Consider the following 21,382-nt stretch of genomic DNA (forward strand, 5'->3'; position numbering starts at 1 on the left):
TCTTTTTGAAGGGGCACATGAACATGATCATTGTGCAACTTGAACCCATTGCCATGTGTTCGACGATCGGTCGGTATCAACTATCACAAGCTTAGACAACGTTTGCGTTACTCAAGCTGTCATTCTCGTGTCTACTTCGTCCACACCTACTTACGCATGAACTTTCATCTAAGCGGAACGCTCTCCTACCACACTCCCATACCAATGCATTTTTACATCCCACAACTTTAGCAGATCATTTAGCCCCATTCATCTTAGGCACAAGAGCGCTAGATCAGTGATGGTGTTTCCTTTGTATTTTTCTATCATTTAGCCCCATTCTACTCTTCTAACGATGGGAAAGTCACTTTTTTTTCTTTGTTCTTGCAAGTGTTGGTGTTTCCTTTGTATTTTTCTATCATTTCTTTGTTTTTCCTCCTGCCTAGCGTCATGGGAAAGCAGTTGGAATTATGATCAGGATGTGACCTCGTCTCATTGCCTCTGCAAAAGTACATATGTTGCTAGAAGATGTTAAGGCTTGGAGGTCGTGAGCATAAGAAAAAAAATCAAGAGGTGTTCAGCGTGCGGGCCTTCAAAGCCTTTCATTGGAGACGGCTGACCTTAGCATATATGTTGGGGCACCGCATGGATTTGTCTGCGTGACAAAGTAAAGGCCCATGACACTCGACTTGTTCAGCAGGGTGCTTTTAATAAACATTCACCTGTTCAAAAAAAAAAACATGGAAAACTCACTTTTTCTAACCCTCCCTCTCTCTTACTAACCTCAATGTGTTTAGTTGCAATGAAAAGCATACTTTCTATAGAAAATAAAACAGAACATTACCCAAATTTCAATTTTCAGGAATTTTCAACATGTTTGGTTGCATCACTTGAATCTTCTTGTAAAACATAATTCTCTTTGTTAGCACCTTGTTTTTGGCAAACAATTTCATTAGTTTTACCTTATCAAAGCAGAAAGCTTATAAATATTTCCGTAGGAATTGTAGTCTTGAATTGCCATTCATTTGATAATAATACTCACTTTATGCTCCAAGTTTGATAATGACACCAGCCTAAATATTGCCCTTAGTTTTGATAACAGCACCACGTTAGAAACCCATTTTAATAATAATAGCGACTAGGGGTGCAATTCGTGTCGGGCTTTCCAAAACCTTACCCTCCCTAGAATTATCTCGGGTCGGGTCTAATTTTTTACAGGAAAATCCGAGATTCCTAAACACAACCCTACCCAAGATAGTTTCTCGGGTTGGGTTGGGTCGGGTCGGGTTTTCATTTTTTAGCGTAGTATAGTGACTAATTTTAAAGATTGTAGAAAAAACAAATCTTTACACTAAAATCATGTCATCAAGTGGGGAATTGCCAGCGTCCATCACAGAAGGCATTTCGCAGATGGCCTGTTGCATCTCATAGCAGCCACACCAGCTCACTTTTCAGCAGATTTTGTCTTCATTTGTGATGTGGCTGCTGTGAGATGCAATCGACCCATGTTATTTTTGGGTCGGGTTGATGCGGGCCGGGTAATACCCGACCCAAGTTGCAGCCCTAATAACGACCTTGTTTCCAAAAAACTTTCTCACCGATTTTGACAGCCAAACACTCATTTTTTTCATTCCACTTCATTTTCTATATCCCTTTCGCTAACCAAACACTCATTTTCAGTCCATTTCATGATGGGTCCATCCTACTCCACTTCACATTGTAAGAAAAGCGTTAATCTCTTGTGTCACCTTTCTTACATCTAGGGAATTTAACAACAGTAAGTCTTTTCCTAGTCAAACTAATCTAACTTGTTGAAACAAAACACAACCTAACATAATCTCTTTAAGCCATTGTTTCTTTGGACACCTTAATCTTGGGAATTGAATCTCCACTCTACATGAGTCACCTGGTGATTAATGACCAAATCAACAGTCAGGATCATGCAACAAGTGAGCCATGTGGGGAGTTAATCAGGGCCATTTTTTGTTAAGCCCGACGAGATCCTCTTTCTAGAGAATCTCAAAAGTAAATGTTAGGTTCTGGTCCACCACGTAATTATATTCCTTGCCTTTGTAGATACATCGAAGGCATCTAAAAACTAGGGTTTCTCTTTTTCCTAGATCCCTTTTGAGTACCTATTGGAAGAATTCCTACCATGTGAAAGCCTTAAAAGTCCAACCATTTGAATCTTTCTACCCCAATGAATTTTGATCACTTTGCATTTTATTTGTTTAATGTTATATTTACTTTTAACCCCTGTTTGGATTGCAAGAAAAACATTTCTGATGGAATATTTTTTTTTTCTTGGGAAAATTATTTCTTTCCACATTTTAAAAGGAAATGATATGATTATGGTTAATTTAGAGGGATATCATAAAAATTGAAGGTCCCTCTAAATAAAATTGAATAGGGTTGGTTCAAGTTATCTTTTTGCGTGTTAAAAAAGGAGGAATTTTTGAAAATACTTTTCTTTTCCAAACTTTTCCAAAAAATTCCTGCAATCCAAACAGAATGTTAGGCAATTTCCCCATCTTTTTCAAAAGAGAACTGCCACCTCACAGCTGACTTTAAAGACGACCATTATATCACTGGGGGATTTGCTAAGGTCCATCGCAAAAGGGTCTTCTCGGCTGGTCTGTAGCACCTCAGACCAGCCACCTTGTGAATGGAGACAAAAGCTGTTGTCTCCATTCATGAGGTGTCTGGCCTGACGTGCGACAGACCAGCCGCGGAATGCCTTTTGAGATGGATGCTAGCAATTCCCTATCTCCGGATTCTCCCCTTTTTAAGGTTTGGAGAATGGGAAAAGCCAAAATACGCTAGCAATTTCCGCTTGTTTTATTGGGCAAGAATAAGAAACCTTGCGAACACGTCCTAAGTAATTTCCGCTTGTTTTATTGGGCAAGAATAAGAAACCTTGCGAACACGTCCTAAGTTTTTCATTTAATACGCTCAATCCATTCTCTAGGCTCCGTTCCTTTAAAAATGGACGCATATAGACGGACTGCAAAATTGCTTTTGCTAAATTGCCCAGATGTACTACTACTTCTAATTTCTTTATATTGTGCTTTGTGTTTGGGTGTTTGAAATGATGGGAATTATATTAAACAGAGGGAAAACCTCCAAGACCGAGATGGTCAAAATTTAAAAAAAGTAGAAAGCAATAGGAGAAAACAACAAAATTTCAAGGAGGAAGGTGATCAAATGTCTCCAATCTATCCCTATTGACTTCGTCTCTAGCTAGCCGATCTGCTAACTATTCGCCGAACGATGAACATGTTGAAATTGGACAAAATGACCATCTATACGGTCATGAATCTCATCGATCAATTCTGCGAATCTCCAAGGGTAGGGGTGACTACCATCCATCCATCTAATGACATTTAAAGAGTCACCCTCCACTATTAACTTGTCTAAGATGTTATCCTCAGTCAACGTAATGCCATGAAGGGCCACTCTCTAACTTCTGCCTCATTAGAGTCTTTCACCTCAATTCCCGCCGCCTTCATCTCTAAGGAGGCCTCCCCTTCCTGCCGAACCAAGATTTACAAAATATGACCCATCAAAATTTAACTTGAGCTAACCTATGTCGGGTGGCACCCAAGTAGGTGAGGCGACCTCCACCCTTCATAACCTATTAAGATAGAGGAAGAATAAAATTTGAAGGATGGGAAGACCCTCACCCAAGAGATTATAATGCAAATAATCCTTGGGTAAATGAATAGAGGGGGCCTTTGGTAAGACTTTGAAATAATCTACGTTAGTCAGGTGTAAAGGCATAGCTAACAACTGATTTTGACTCACAATTGGGTTTAAGAGAGTGAGGCGTGAAGGCATAGCTAAGGCCATGTTAGTTTGAGATTATGACAACTGATTTTGACTCACAATTGGGACTACTCGCTTCCCGATTTCAAGGTAAAGTTAAGTCCAACATAGCATTGGGTGGCTATGCTGGATCTCAGCTCGTTTGTGCACATCTAATCATAGAATCAAGGGTTAACAAGATTCATTACTTTTGGGGTAAAGAGGTGATTAACAGACATCAAAAGCATTGATTTTCAACTAAACCCTTTTCCTATTTTAGTGAATGGAGACGATAATCATGTTGATGTTGAAAGCTAAGGCCCAGATTGTTTAAGATTATGACAACCGATTGGGACTGCCAAACCCAATATTGAACTCAAATTGAAACCTAATTTGAGCCCAATAATATATCTCAATATTTTAAAGGAATGAATATTTTAAAAATATGGTTCAACCACATGGGAACACGTGTACGGTGAGATGTTGTTAAGATCTTTAGCAAGGATCCGTGTAGGTTCGTTCTTTTGCACGGGACGAAAGTGGCCTGTAGAGTACTTGGTACGTTGGTAGTACTAAACATTTGAGTGGGGCCCACAGATTCCATCACGTTCCCTTCAATTATTATTGTCCGAAACTGGAATCTGTCAGCTTTTCAGAGCGTCCCATTCTTCCTTCCTCTCACTCTTAAATCCTATTCTTTTCATTGTCATCTTCTTGGGCTAAAATATCATGAGTGGGCCCACCCACACCAAATTATCCACCACATTTTCCATTGAATTCTGGCCCACCCATAAGACATTATTCATCTGAATTGAGCCCACTCACATGGCTTCCCCTTTAGTATGTACTTTGCCGTAGATGGGACCATTAGTTACAAATGTTTGTTATGTGCTCCCCTGCATTACGCGCACGCTCCCCTTATACGTGATTTGGCATAAAAAAGCATTAATTGCCTACTTTTCGCGTTAAACCATGTTATAAGGGGAGCGTGCACGTAATGTAGGGGAGTGAATATATCATCTCCCTAAAATAAATATTTTATGGAAAATAAAATTCTAGAGTCTAGTAGGTTTGCAATTACCCTTTTAAATAAGGGCAGTTTTTTATTTTAAAAAAAAAAATCCATGGAAAATGAGTTACCCAAATGCTCGAACATTCATTTTCTATGTAAAATTTTTTTTTAATAAAAATGCATGATTTTTCTAGATTAGGTTAGGAGTTCAAGTTTTGGGAGTTCAATCCTTTCACCATGAAAAGGAACATTGTCTCATCATATGTAGAAATGTTGGGTAGACAAGCTCATGGAACCTACTTAATGGTAAACTATACATTTACAACACTGTAATGATAATTAGCTCCATTCATTATAATTTATTTTCAATATGGTGTGGCCGTCTCGTTTCCCCATATGAACTTTACCCACTTCTCGACCCAATCACAAGAAAATTACGGTTAATGACGTTATGAGTTTAGGAGTGGATGGATATAGACATGGAAGTACAATCAAGACATTCATACAATCTTAAATTAGGGTTAACGAGGTTCATGAGATTAAGAATGGATGGATATAGACATAGAAGTACAATCAAGGCATTCATATGATATTTTCTTTATATTATCGATGTTATCTGGATGATTAATTTATCTAATATCTCTCTACGGACACAGTTAACGAGATTGCATTATCTTCTTCATAAAATAATCATGGAATCTTTCACATGTGTGAAATCTTCTACCCTACGTCAATGTAACGTATGGTTACATTAACCATTGCTCTCCACTCCTTAATATATCCTAACGATACCTGTTAGCGCGCGGGGAGAGTATTACTCCCTTATTAAAAATATGGAAAATGATATATTCACTCTATTTTTTAACTTGGGACAGCTCCCTTGCGTAAAAGATCAGTCATAAATACACCAGCAGGGGTTGTCCCGAGTAAAAAAGGGGTGAATATATCACTTCCCTAGAAAAAACATACCAAGCTTAATTTGAGAAATGTGATTAGTTATAGTTAATCAAGAAGCTCTCTCATCAATCTTTGAAGAGGGACAAAGTGAACTTTTCTCACTAGAAAAAAGATGGTTTTGGTAGGCATCTCATTTGTAAATCTCAGAAAATTGTAAGCGTATGTATGGTGAGAGTGAGTTTGGATGATGCCCCATGTGCCAATGCAAGTAAGACCTCACAAGAATGGAAGGCCGTACATCCCACAGACCTCATCTCACGGATCTTGTCCCTTCTTTAAGAAACACCTCCGCCTCACCATGTTTTCACATCTTGCCTATATAAGCCTTACAGAACTCAACACCCTCCTTGAGAGTTGAGACTTTCAAATCAAAAAATGGCTTCTTGGGTTCGAACGATCACTTCTCCATTTAGAAAAGCTTGCACCTTCTTCAACCTCCCCAAAGAGAAAAAATCTCAAGCAGGTCTATAACTAAACCCATCAATTTCATATCACGGGAAATGATATTTTCAGCTCTTTTGTTTGTCTTTTCCTGAAATGAAGAAAAAGAAGAACAAAAAGAGGTGGAAATGATGCTTTTCTTTATGAAAAGACAAATAAGAGGAGGTCAACATACTAGAAAAGGGGATGGAAATATAATTTTCCTTTATCATTCATGGGTTTCTTCTCTTGTTAGTGGTTGTTGGATTTAACACCATGGAAGCCATGAATATTGAGCTAACAAAGCTTCCTTTGGTTTGATCTTGCAGGGCATGATCCTCCTGGCATGGATTTGCACGGCGAGGTAATGGCGTGCGGGTATGAGGACGTCCGAGTGATGTGGTCTATTCTAGACAAATCCAAGCCAAGACTATGCGACGTGGGATCATAATCCATCGATAAATCAATTGGCATTGGCAGGTTTTCACTATGTAAATTTTATTGTTTGGGGTGAGATCTTGGTGAAATGGTGATAAGAAAATCAACACCAAGTTATTATTAGAAGAAAGAGAAGATAGAAGGATAGTGAAAATGAAAATTGGGCCCTTTCATCTAATGGTGATGGCCAGATCATGTTGTAATTTTCGATCTTAGGCTATGTGTAGAGGAAATCCCCATGGTTAATGAGAATCATGGCGAGATTTAATGAAAATTTATGGTTTTTCAAGGATGTCAGTTTCTTCCCATGCTCATGAATTTTTCTTAGCAATTTCTCTTCGGTAATCAAATGAGATATAATAATGGCCTAATCGGATCTATATATAATAAAGAGGAAGGGAGGTTTACCGTTCGCCGCTGATGTGGCAGTCCTCTCCTTCTTCCCTCAAATCTACGTGGAATGAGGATTTTCTGTTTTCTTTTTAAATCCCGTTTTACACTCTTTCAATTTAAAGCCTTCTTAAAGACTTTCATTCCATGAGTCTTTTCCGTTTGGAATTCCAAACATTATTGGCATTTCCAAAACGCATTGAAAACTGGCAGACTCCAATTTATTTTAGAGTTACCTAAAACGGCAGACTCCTAAATGGAATGAAAATAAGGAAACGATTAGGTTTCCCATCCTAAAAAAAAGGATAATATCCCTCTTCTCTATCCGTTTTTTATTCAAACCAATCATCTCTCTCTCACCTCTTCATCCCAAAGACGGCTTCCCACCTCCTCCTCAAAACCCTATCTTGCCAAACTCTATGAAAGTAGAAGATAAAGATCTCCCAGGTATTTATCCCCCCCCCTCTCTCTCTCTCTCTCTCTTCTTTTTGATTTCTTTTCCTTATGATTTGTTACGAACCCGAATCAGTTCGTAACGTGATTGATCTTCTTAGAGGGAAGATCAGCCTCTTGATCCACTACGAGGGAAGGATCCGTCTTCCTTTGTGCACAAGACACAATTTCTCAAACTAGTTTTCTTCATTCCTTTTCATTAATGATAACATATGGTTATATAAAGCACTTAATAATAAACATAGAAAGATCTATAAAGATCTTATTATAAGAATAGAAATAGCTAATTAGAGACTATCCTAATCTAACATAACTACTAAATATATCAAGATATGATCTTATTTACTAAAATATCTAACTAATCTATTCCACTAAGTGGGACCCATCTAGGTACGTATCATTCCACCCGCCTTGAAATCAACCTTGTCCTCAAGGTTGAAGATTAAACACTGGTTGGAGAAAAATGAGATCTTACATCCCTTTCTCCCTCCCTTCGTCTTATAATTAGTCATCATTGCACATGTCGTCATCAAGAGTTTACGAAGCTCCACCTTAAAACTAGTCTCATCAGACCGTTCATCAAAGCTCATTCGTTTCGATTTTTTGGAACGGTTTGGCAGTTGGTGCACGGATGGTTGTGGGAGAGGATCTTCACACTGGTGTTGGATGTGTCGAGAGGAATGATGGATTTTCCGGCGACAAACTCGACGACGCTGAAAATCAATGACGACTTTCGTTTGTGGTTTCTTCAGTTTTTTTCGCTCTTCTTTCTTTCATTGTTCTTTTCTCCTCTTTTTCTTTTTCGTCTTTTCTTTTTCATCTTGCAAGAGTTCTGGATCATCATGTCGATTTTGTTCAAGCTTTCCACAAATTGTGGTTGCCATTCCTTCAATTCCAAAACAAGTATTTTGATCTTCTGAAAATCTTCACGCATCGAATCCAAAATCTCTGAAGACGTAACCATGGCGTATGATCGACTGCTTTGATACCAATTGTTACAAACCTGAATCGGCCCGAATCGGTTCGTAACGTGATGGATCTTCTTAGAGGGAAGATCGGCCTCTTGATCCACTTCGAGGGAAGGATCCGTCCTCCTTTGTGCACAAGATACAATTTCTCAAACTAGTTTTCTTCATTCATTTTCATTAATGATAACATATGCTTATAAAATCACTTAATGATAAACATAGAAAGATCTATAAAGATCTTATTATAAGAATAGAAATAGCTAATTAGAGACTATCCTAATCTAACCTAACTACTAAATATATCAAGATATGATCGTATTCACTAAAATATCTAACTAATCTATTCCACTAAGTGGGTTTATTCCACTAAGTGGGACCCATCTAGGTACGTATCATGATTTTTCAATTGCCCTTTTCCTTTTGTTTTTAAATTTATTTTCCCCTAGATCTGTATTTCTTTATCCGCTCTATTTTCCTTCAAATCTACTGCATGTTGATTTTTTTCCCACCAAGGTCAGGGTAAGGATTTCTGCTTCCTTCTCTATATTACTCTTCACGATGATGTGGCAGCCCTCCTTCCTCCTTCAAGTCTACTTGGCACTGGAATTTCAGACGTGCCACTAAGTATTCACAAAGGAAAAAAAAAAACTTGTGTACAATAAAATATTAGCAAATAAGATTTTCAGTTCACCCTCAATTTGGAGCCAATCCATCCCCTCCATTAGTTTTTTTTTTCTTGTGATTTTCTAAAATTAAAAGACACCCTTTAATTTCCATTCCAAAAAAAAAGAACACCTTTTAATTTTCACCTCAGTTCCTCGACCATGTCGAGAGAGTTTTGGAGAAGATCAACATCCATGTAAAAAATGCCCCATCTTCATCTTCTCCACCGCCTCCTTTTTAGAAGCCAAGAGTCATCTTCATGAAAACAGAAGGAAAATGAGGTGGAAAGGCTAAAATGTGGGTGGAAATATTAATCCCCTAATCTAGGTCGGATTGTAAGTCCTTGATTTCCTACCCCCTTGAGATGTAATTTTCTTGTGTCTTTGTTCTTGGTCTTTATATGAACCCGGATTGGTTCGCAATGGATTTGATCTTCTGAGAGGGAAGATCAGCCTCTTGGCCCACTTCGAGGGAAGGGTCGTCCTCCTTTGTGCACAAAACACAATTTCTGTGACAAGTTTCTTCATTGCTCTAAAAAAGCTTCGTACAAGTTATTTATAGAAAAGCCCTAATTTAGATAATCCTTATCTCTAAGACTTCTACACATCCAAAGCAACTACAAAAGCAAAATCTAAACTAATTTATTCCAGCACAATTGGGTCCCATGTAGGCACGTAACATGTGGTATTGCTTTGATCATCTCCATCGCCTATGGTTTCTACTGTTTTCTTTTTATTATTAATATAATTCTTTGCCATTCAAAAAAATTATCAGTCCCTTAAAGATTATTTTTGGTGATTTTTTCGCCAAACACACATATTGCAAATTAAAGAGAACAAATTTTTTGGATAGTGATAAATTCACACCCTATAAAGATGACTCTACCCCTTTTTACTGCCTCTGAAGGAGAAAAATACGGCATGCGAATAGTTTCTTCAACTATCCACAAAAAAGGGGCACATTTGTTCTTATCATCAAAACACGTATGAATCTTGAAAAGGTTGAGGGAAAAAGACCCTATTGGCCTTCCTAACATAATTAGAGCCTAACGTCAATCTTTCTCCTTACGGTCTCAATTTGAATATTTTATTATTTCTTACCGTCTCTTTCGGGTGACATTTAATACACATTGATTCCCTTGCCCTTCAAAGGGAAACCTATTATTAAGAACGGCCATGCTATTAAGAACAACCAATGAACGGTTCCCTTGCCTCCAAAGGAAACTCCATTAGTCGGAGTCCAACAACAAATGTACGGTTAAGATCTTCCAATAATGTGGAGCAAATTGAATTTTTTTGCTGGATGCACATGTAGACAACTATGCATTATATAAGAGATCCAACGGATGACCTATCAAGTGAATGGTTGAGATCAATTAAAATGTAGGTCCCACTATGCTGTAGTGGCCCACCTCTTTGTAGTACAATGCACTTGGGTCCTACGGAAGAATCCTACTAATTTCATGTCCGACAACACTGGCGGATTGAAGAAAATAGTGGAAAAGACGATGCAGGTATGTTAAATAACATTGCCAGTTCTACTATTGTTTCACTCGGGAGCAAATGGTCAATGTTGTTGTTCTACTATTTTTTTCCCCTTCAAATGGGCCTATTTTTTCCCCGCAATCTTTGTTCCGAGCAAGTCTTTGGATTAATCGCCGCAAACAAAGAAATGTTAAAGATGTAGACCTAAACATACTACTAAAAGTAGTTGCTTCTTTCGGTGCTCCAACCAAAGGGAATTTTTTTTACAATCCCAGACAAGTCATACTATCTCATTAGTTTAAATGAACCCAATAAATTGGGTCCCCGTACCCATGAGAAATGAAGAACTCTTGCAAGAACTTTCCGGGTTCTTAGATAAATTCCAGTTTAGAAAAGCAACTTGAGTGCAAGAGCTTTGCTACAATTTCCAGTCTTGCAAGGTTGGATATTTATGGAGTAGGTGAGAAAATTGTGGCTAGCTCTCTAACATTGAAATCCGATGGCATTATACAGGTGCCACAACCGAAGATTCAGATATGGTCTTGGGAATGCTTTCTATCATTTTCTTCAACCAGAATGCATCACAAGTGAGGAAGAGATTATGCAGTCTGATCACGCTCTACCCCTCCTCTATTTTCACACATTAAGGTGATTTTAGACAGCGCCCGTGGACGTAGGCGTTACCGAACTACGTAAACAAGCTCATATGTTTTCCCCTTTCTCTATTTATTTATTGATATAAAAAAAAAACTACTAAAAAGTCCAAGACTTCATATTTTGTTAATTATGAAAATCTCCAACCATCAACTTTTAATACCTTTTTTACCCATTAAACCCTTGATAAATATAGCATTAGCAATCAAAAAAATATATAGCATCAGCGTAATTGAGAATAATATTAAAAACACTTACAAAAGGGAATAAATAAGAATAGATACATCTATCAGCATAATTGTGGTGAAATACATCACAAGATCAAAGATCTACTAGTATTTGCTCAATAAATACATGTTCTAACAGCGTAGTACCTAGCAGGTCTGCCTTGAAAAACCACACCATATACTCTGTTGAAAAGTTGCCTTATTTCATGCCACCGACATATGTACGTGTCGTGTGGTTGGCTGTAGGTTTTGGGAAAACCCTATTGAAAGTGGAAACATCACACGATTGTGATGAGATTAAATTAGTTGGTCTCTTTTCTTGTTTGGAGATACACTACCAAAAAAGAAAAGACACAAGAACAACTCTCAAACCTTGCAAGAGAAGAAAAACAATGTTTTGTGCCTCTTGCAAAGGGAGAGTGGAAATGATTTGTGAAGGAGGTCCTCTTGGTTTCTTCAACCCAAGGAAGAGAAGAACAAAGACGACGACGGCAACGTTTTTTCTCTTGTGTGCACTACATGAGAGGAAGTCAAGAAGGGGTTTTTTAAAGGGGTACAAGGGAAGGATTTAGGGTTCGATCAAGTGTTGGATCGATTGAGGAATCTATTGTTCTCTTTTTTACTTCTTAATTAGTGGAATATTTTCTTTTGGATCGCCCGTGGACGTAGGCGTTACCGAACTACGTAAACATTGTGTTTTCTTTGTGGTTGCCATTGTGTGGTTTGTTTTATCTTATCTTTGATCGTGGGTTTTAATCAGACCATTGTCCGTCGATATTTCTACATACTCCTTTTATTATTCTTTGCCCTCTATAGCTCGTCCACTATTATCTTCTTCAGTTGCCGAGAGTAACTATTGAATATTTTATCCTAATCTCCCCAATTCTCCTCCAATAGCATTTGTCTCTTCCAAAAATAGCAATTAAAACGTAGACACTTTTATCCATCTGTTGCTCTTAGAAAGAGGATCAATGCCAAGCATTCGTCCAAACGAGTAGCTATTGATTGGTCAAATGCATTTTTGCATCTCTCACTCTCTCTCTCTCTCTCATAATGTTTTCCATACGGTTGAAGCTCTCATAAATAATTTTAAATTTAAAATCTCTTATATCTAATGCTCAAGCCAGGAAGTGACATTGTTCCTTATAATCTCTTCTTTCTAATACTAAATAGAAAAATCTTGTAATATAAGATATAAGAGAGTACATTCTTAGAAAATGCTGTTCAAACTACATGTACTTTACAATACAATACAATATGTAGGTGCAACATAGGAGAAGGAGAAAAAGGACATGAGAAAAAACAGGTGGCAAGATCCTCATCACATTTTATGCTACTAACATTATTACAACATATGAGTGTGTGTATATACCGTATGTTTCTTACCAAAAGTCTCAGATGTCCTCCATCAATGGCATTTCATACCACTAACACAACTTTGATCATCACATGTGTCAATAACCTTTTGTACAACATAGTTTTAGAACTTATCTTTCATCAATTACTATAATAGTTCATTTTCATACATGGAACCAAGCATTCATTTACTAAAAGTTGGTGTTCACCCACTTGAAGGTGATATATTGGCCATTTGACTGAGGTTTGAAATGTAAGAAATAGCTTCGGTTTTGCTCATCATTACCTTGTATCCAAGCCTGGGTGAGTACAAATGATCTTCTTTTCAAGCCAAGCCTCCACCATTGTCAAAGACACGAGCCAAGCACTGAGATGACTGTAACTTCTGCTTCCTTATTTGTAGAAAATTTCAGATGATGGAAAATTCCATAACTATTATAGTCAAGAAAACTTAAATCTATCCATCTCTTGGCCTAGATTACTTGGAAAACAGATTAAATACCTTCGCTAGAAACAATCAAAATGAAATATTCATTTATATGTAATAAGAATGGAAACTATGTGTTTTTCGAACAAAAAAAGGATGGTGGTGATAGACATTTTCTAATACTTAATATTTTCTAATATTTTAAATAAAAAGATGCATCCAAACTGAGCTATTAATAAAATGGGATTTGCTGGGCAATTTTGTGGAAAGCTATTTCGTGGTTGAAGTTTGCATGAGACAACTCCTTCAGATGAATTAAATAATAAATAAGAAAAAATCTGCTAAAAAGTGAGCTTATGTGGCTGTTGTCTCCTACAAAACTGAGTCGCGGAATTACCGACCAAATCCATTTTGCTGATATCGGTAAATTTTCTTGATATTATTATTGTTATTATTATTCAGCAGGCAAGACGGGATTTGGAGAGACTTCTATTTATTAATGAATAAAAGGAAATATAAGCATTGCATCAGATTCGTATTAATTACCTGTATGATAATTGAACAAGTTTTGTAGCCATCAAACACCTATACTTGTAGAAATCAGTATGTGGCTGTTGTCTCCTACAAAACCGAACCGCGGAATTACCGACCAAATCCCTAATAAAATTTAGGGGGACTTCAATTTTGCTGATATCGGTAAATTTTATTGATATTATTATTGTTATTTTTATTTCAGCGTGCAAGACGGGGTTTGGAGAGACTCCTATTTATTAATGAATAAAAGAAAATATAAGCATTGCATCAGATTCGTATTAATTACCGGAATGATAATTGAATGCAAGTTTTGTAGCCATCAAACACCTATACTTGTAGAAATCAGTCAGGTGTTGTGAATGTCTTCAACTAAAAAAATATGAATTTTGAATATGTGCAGACGTGTCTATGGTGAAATTACTAACATTAAAACTAGCATTCCTATTATTATTTGTTTGACAAAGAGATATATTATAGAGAAGAAGAAGAAGAAACCCCATGACTGAGAAGGTCATAATAGGTAAGATACGAAAAAGGGAAATACTACCCCCCCCACCCCCCCCACACACACAAAAAACCAACTAGACTTCAAGGGAGAAGATGATACATACCTCTATGGTGTATGCGCTGTAGTTGCAAAGTAGTTATCAAGTAGTTATTTATGTAGGGTTGTGGATGTTAGTTTTATTATGTGTCATGTTAGTGGGTTAATGGGATGTTGATGTGGCATTCTCTTTGTGCATGTATTTAAGTTCTTGTATTTGAATGAAATGAGAAGAAGAGAGTTTTACAGCAAAGGAAACTTTGTAGGAGAGTCATGGTTCCTCTCGAATTGAACCTCCAGGAGGTCCGGTTGCCTTGAATCAACCTCTTTCCCCCGCAGTTCTATTTTCTTTTCGTTTATCTGTGTTACGGCCAATTAGGCACGTAACATGTGGTATCAGAGCCGTCGATCAAGTGCCATGGATACGTCTTCAGAGATTTTAAATTCCATACGTGACGATTTTAGCAAGATCGAAGCGCTTGTTTCGAAATTGTTGGAAGAACAACGACAATTTACTGAAAGGTAGATCAAAATCAGCATTGTGATTGAGGAAATGCACAAAGACGAAGAAAATCTTAATCTTGAAGATGTTGATGTTCCAATAGAGAAAAGTGCAAGAATTGATGGTGACAATGATGGTTCTGTTGAACGCTCTGCGAAGGATTATGCTGACTTTGTTCAGTCATTTGATCCTTTCATCACTTCAATGCAATTCCATGAAGAATCATATTTTTTCCAGCATTGATCATACTGATTTTGAAGGCGGAGTTTGAAAGATCGAGACCGTTGTTTTTGAAGATCTTGAAAGCCTAATGGTAATTGTGTCCAGCAAGATTTGGGACCCAGGTGGCATAGAGTTTTTCTTCAAATAATTTGATCTTGAGGACAAGGTCATTTCAACGGGGAAGGAATGATACGTACCTCTATGGTGTATGTGCTGTAGTTGCAAAGTAATTATCAAGTAGTTATTTATGTAGGGTTGTGAATGCTAGTTTTATTATGTGTCATGTTAGTGGGTTAATGGGCTGTTGATGTGACACTCTCTTTGTGCATGTATTTAAGTTCTTGTATTTGAATGAAATGAGAATAAGAGAATTTTAAAGCAAAGAAAACTTTGTAGGAGAGTTATGGTTCCTCTCGAATTGAACCTCTAGGAGGTCCGGTTGCCTCGAATCAATTAACCTCTTTCCCCCGCATTTCTATTTTCTTTTCATTTATTTGTGTTACGGCCAATTAGGCACGTAACATAAGATAATCATATATCTCCACGACCATCCTCCCAACTCCTCCCCTTGGATCGCATCGTATATGAAATTATGGGTGCATATTGTCCCAGAAGTTTTTTTTTTTTTTTTTGGTAAGTTGGGGTTTAGGCAAGGACCCCTACCAGAGTTTTAAAAGTAAAGAAACAGTTACAATCAAAAGTATCAGACTCTGGATGAGTTGCTGGTTACAATAACAGTAGGGGAGAGAGGTATGGTCTGGTACAAGGGCCGTCCGGATTGGATAACAAGTCTGCAACAATATTTGCTTCTCTCCAAACATAGGAGATGCGCCAGGAAGTTGCCGAGGCAAGAAGGTCTTTGATCTTGGCCATGGTGGTCAGTTTTTTCCACGGGCATTGAGAAAGGCCGTTAATTACATTAACGGCAACTTTTGAATCAGATTCAATCCATATTTGATCACATCCATTGTCTCTCGCAAGAAGAAGCACATTATGACAGAAGCTGGCTCCCATGATTCAGACCAATGGAAACAAGCGAAACAACACTATCTTTCTTCTTCTAAAATGAAGAACAAATAAAACCAGTATTGATGTAAAACTAAAATCTCTCTCCCTCTCTCTCTCTCTCTCTCTCTCTCTCTCTCATGCGCATACATACACACTCAAACGGACACACATGCGTATGTACATTCATTCAATCTTAGAGAATACATGGAAAACCATTCAGAGAGAGAGAGAGAGAGAGAGAGAGAGAGAGAGAGAGAGAGAGAGAGAGAGAGAGAGAGAGAGAGAGAGAGAGAGAGAGAGAGAGAGAGAGAGAGAGAGAGAGAGAGAGAGAGAGAGAGAGCAATGACTGTCGCTAATATTTGGAACCCAAAACTCACTCATCCATAATATTAGAATCCTTGATTACAAAAGATGATGAATACATTCTAGTTTCATATAAGTAAACTAGAATGATTCTCGCTACTCTTTGGAACCCAAGACTCAGTCATCTACCGAAGACGACTACTACTAGACTAGACAAACGAAAGGAACTGCAGTCTGCAGACTTATTTATTGACACAAACTTAGGATAAATGATACTCTCTAGGCCCAAATGTGAAGAAGCAAAGTTACAACCCTTCACATCATTCCCCAAGGGAAAGAGAGATCCATCCATGGGCTATTGTCAACAAAAGGACTCATCATTTCTCCCCCAACATAACCCATAGGTTCATGTGGGTTCATAACTTCCATGAACCATGGTTGCTCTTGTAGAGCCTTCATGGTCGCCTCCAAGGAAGTCTGCTCATTCACACCCTCTTGAGGCGGAACATTCAACACCTTCAGCAATTCAATCCTCTGTTCCACAGACTTCATCTTAACATCAATCAACCACGCCAAGTCATTCAAGTCTTCCATCTTTGCATCATCCAACCCCTTCCCTGCCAGACATTGGTTCATGAGAATCGTCATCTCGGTCTCTCGATTCTCCTTCTCTACCTTCATTGATTTCTCTCTCAATTTGGAAATCCTTTGCCGAATGAAACCTTCTAGGTTCAACCTTTTCTTGGTTTGTTCCATCACAGGCATGCTCTTGAACTTGTGGATGATACGATCCATGTCGGGCTCCGCCCACACCTCCGGTTGTGGGTCGTTGGGGCTGTACACGATCACACCCACCTCAGCATCACATAAGGTACTCAACTCCCTCGCCTTCTTCATCAAACCCTTCCTCCTCCTCCTCAAGGTGGTCTTCCTAGCAGAATCATTAGTAATCCATGCAAGGGTCACCTTCTTACGAGCCATGGCCAAAAGAGAGAAAGAGAGAGAGCTTAGAATGAAGAAATGGCCTGCTTTGTCTTAGACCATGACCTTTATTATATAGGGAAAGGCAAAGGGGTGTGATGCATAGCTGGGGGGGAGGATATCTTGGAAGGGTAAGATTTGGTCAAATGGACATTAGGAGGGAGTGATGTAGTTTTACATTGACCATTACTATTTTTGGGCAAGAAAATCTCATTGTGGAGATTCTGAGATAGGGTTATTAAGATGAAGGTTTTGTTGCAATAGGGGTTTTTAAGTTTGCCAACTATTTATGTTAATTTTGGGCTCTAAGAAGATTTGAAACGGAAGCTATCGCAATGGGTTTGTGTCGAGATGCATTCTCCTTATTTAAGGCTCAACACGCGAATCCGACTCTACAGGAAATTGATAGGGCCCACAAATCCACACTTTTTACATTTCTTTTCTCGGTTAAAGAAATAGCAAATCCCATTATTAGAATAAAAATGGGAAATTAAAAATCAGTTTTAAGTACTTACATTGTATGTTACTGTCCTCGGGTTGAGATCGGATGGTGATTAGAGGTGGGGGCTGATTGATTTCACCACCTCCAAATGGGAAGTGATACATTCGCCCCCTTTCCTTCCCTTGCTACTCCCGTCTAGTGTATTTATGACTACTCTTTTTGTTCTAGAAAAGGGTGTCCCGGGGAACAAAAGGGAGCGAATGTATCATTTTTTCCAAAAAAATCGAAGAAAATGGGGCCTATCGCCTGATGATGATAAAAAGACCCACTGTTAGTGAAAATTTCATTTCGGGTCTGCATGTCATAAAGGCAGGTTCTTCGGAAACGAGATTAATAGGAGGATCGGACCCGGAATCAAGGAATTGAATGTTACTTGATTCATAAAGAATGAATCTGTTGGTTAGAAGTTATACGGACTTTCTCAAAGGCGCTCCGCGTGTCACGAGATATCGGGCATTCTAATTGAATCGAAGCATGCGCAGATATTTAATGTGAGTTCGTTCTATGGAAACTCGTGTTTAGATAGTGTGAAAAGAAAAGAATATAGAAAATCGAAAAACTCCAAGCAGCCTCCCCCCCCACTCACCAATTATGGAAGTAGTTTTTTGGATTTAGAATAATTTATGGATTTAATCTCCATTGCAACTATGCATGTGGGATTGCGGTTGCCCACCACCATAATTAGCATGCAATGCATTTATGAAATGAATGGCGAGCCTCCGGTTTCTACACACTTGTGTTGATAAGTTATCTACACACTAGCTTAAAATATAGTGGGGGGCCACATTGTTTGGGTGATCCAAGCCATTCATTTTAAAGGCCCTCACATAGATCGGGTGTCCACAAAAAATCAGATCCATAGGATCATCCCAACCCTACGATTGGTGGATGTAAAATGGACGTCTTTAAACCTTCACAAATTAGTCCATTTTTTGCCTCCACAGTTCGTAGGGTTGGGATGATCCTATGGATCTAATTTTTTGTGGACACCCGATCTATGTGAGGGCCTTAAAAATGAATGGTTTGGATCACTCAAACAATGTGGGCCCCACTGTATTTTAAGCTAGGGTGTAGATTATTTATCTACACAAGTGTGTAGGAACCATTTCTCTCTCTCTCTCTCTCTCTCTCTCTCTATATATATATATATATATATATATATATATATATATATAGAGAGAGAGAGAGAGAGAGAGAGAGAGAGAGAGAGAGAGAGAGAGAAAGATTGTGCGCTCGAGCGCACCAAGCTTATGGTGCGCTCGAGGGCCCAATCACATGGGTCCCACATTTTTACTGGTGATCCAAAACATTCATTTGCAAGGCCCCATCATCGATAGGGTGTGTAACAAAAATCAGCTCTATCGGATCATCCTAACCCCTCAAAAAGTGGAGGGAAAAAATGGGCATATTTGTGGCAAACGGTATCTGTCGGTGTAGCTACACTTTTCTCATATATATATATATATATATATATATATATATATATATATATATATGAGAAAAGTGTAGCTACACCGACGCCTTAGAATACAGTGAACCCCACATTGTTTCGGTGTTGTAAACCATTCATTTGACGGGCCCTCACATAGATAGGGTGTGCCCAAAAAATCAGCTCCATAGGATCATCCAAACCCTACGATTTGTTGAGGCAAAAATGGACGTGTAAAAACCTTCACAATTCTGTCCATTTTGGCCTCCATGGTTTGAACGGTTGGGATCATCCAATGGAGATGATTTTTTGGGCACACCCTATGAATGTGAGGGCGTATCAAATGAATGGTTTGGATCACCCAAACAATGTGGGCCCACTGTGTTTATATATATATATATATATATGAGAGAAATTTTCCTACACACTGGTGTAGGTAGCGCTGGAAATGCACTAGTTACCAGCCGTCGGATGTGTTTCATCCTAGCCGTCCATTCAAAAGTTAAGGAAATGGGGAGAAAACCCAAAATCGCTGCTCTCTCCCTCTCGCTGGTCTCATATGAGAAAACCCAAAATCGTCGCTGGTCTCTCCCTCCCCCAAGCAGAGCAGATTTTCCGTCGGAGCCATTTTCCCCTCTCGCCGGTCTCTCCCTCTCACAGGTATTTCATCTCTGTCTCCCTCATACTCCCTCCCTCTCTCTCTCTCTCTCTCTCTCTCTCTCTCTCTCTCTCTCTCTCTCTCACCTTCACGCATGTGGTTGCAGAGCCGTCGGATCTAAGCATATTTTCCGTCGGAGCTGCTCTCCCTGCCCCAAGCAGAGCAGATTTTCACTCTTCTTTCTTTCATTGTTCTTTTCTCCTCTTTTTCTTTTTCGTCTTTTCTTTTTCATCTTGCTAGACTTCTGGATCATCATGTCGATTTTGTTCAAGCTTTCCACAAATTGTCGTTGCCATTCCTTTAATTCCAAAACAAGTATTTTGATCTTCTGAAAATCTTCACGCATCGAATCCAAAATCTCTGAAGATGTAACCATGGCGCATGATCGACTGCTTTGATACCAATTGTTACAAACCCAAATTGGCCCGAATCGGTTCGTAACGTGATGGATCTTCTTAGAGGGAAGATCGGCCTCTTGATCCACTTCGAGGGAAGGATCCGTCCTCCTTTGTGCACAAGACACAATTTCTCAAACTAGTTTTCTTCATTCATTTTCATTAATGATAACATATGCTTATATAAAGCACTTAATGATAAACATAGAAAGATCTATAAAGATCTTATTATAAGAATAGAAATAGCTAATTAGAGACTATCCTAATCTAACCTAACTACTAAATATATCAATATATGATCGTATTCACTAAAATATCTAACTAATCTATTCCACTAAGTGGGACCCATCTAGGTACGTATCATGATTTTTCAATTGCCCTTTTCCTTTTGTTTTTAAATTTATTTTCCCCTAGATCTGTATTTCTTTATCCGCTCTATTTTCCTTCAAATCTACTGCATGTTGATTTTTTTTCCACCAAGGTCAGGGTAAGGATTTCTGCTTCCTTCTCTATATTACTCTTCACGATGATGTGGCAGCCCTCCCCTTCCTCCTTCAAGTCTACTTGGCACTGGAATTTCAGACGTGCCGCTAAGTATTCACAAAGGAAAAAAAAACTTGTGTACAATAAAATATTAGCAAATAAGATTTTCAGTTCACCCTCAATTTGGAGCCAATCCATCCCCTCCATTAGTTTTTTTTTTCTTGTGATTTTCTAAAATTATAAGACACCCTTTAATTTCCATTCCAAAAAAAAAGAACACCTTTTAATTTTCACCTCAGTTCCTCGACCATGTCGAGAGAGTTTTGGAGAAGATCAACATCCATGTAAAAAATGCCCCATCTTCATCTTCTTCACCGCCTCCTTTTTAGAAGCCAAGAGTCATCTTCATGAAAACAGAAGGAAAATGAGGTGGAAAGGCTAAAATGTGGGTGGAAATATTAATCCTCTAATCTAGGTCGGATTGTAAGTCGTTGATTTCCTACCCCCTTGAGATGTAATTTTCTTGTGTCTTTGTTCTTGGTCTTTATATGAACCCGGATTGGTTCGCAATGGATTTGATCTTCTGAGA

General features: G+C 38.4%; 1 protein-coding gene and 1 pseudogene across 1 annotated transcript; one reads left to right on the plus strand and one right to left on the minus strand.

The window, feature by feature from the left end:
- The first annotated feature begins 5,904 nt into the window (after positions 1–5,904).
- Positions 5,905–6,902, plus strand: LOC143853182 (SsrA-binding protein). Its single transcript, XM_077362918.1, has 4 exons — positions 5,905–6,215; positions 6,296–6,315; positions 6,429–6,433; positions 6,479–6,902. The coding sequence occupies exons 1-4, from the start codon at positions 6,128–6,130 to the stop codon at positions 6,621–6,623; spliced, it is 258 nt and encodes an 85-aa protein (XP_077219033.1). The 5' UTR covers positions 5,905–6,127; the 3' UTR covers positions 6,624–6,902.
- A 9,758-nt stretch (positions 6,903–16,660) lies between these two features.
- LOC143853183 (agamous-like MADS-box protein AGL80 pseudogene) lies at positions 16,661–17,326 on the minus strand (annotated as a pseudogene).
- Between the last annotated feature and the right edge of the window lie 4,056 nt (positions 17,327–21,382).

This window comes from Tasmannia lanceolata, unplaced genomic scaffold (assembly GCF_043159265.1).
Source record: "Tasmannia lanceolata isolate RefF3 unplaced genomic scaffold, GAP_Taslan_0.1 ptg000019l, whole genome shotgun sequence".
Lineage (NCBI taxonomy): Eukaryota > Viridiplantae > Streptophyta > Magnoliopsida > Canellales > Winteraceae > Tasmannia > Tasmannia lanceolata.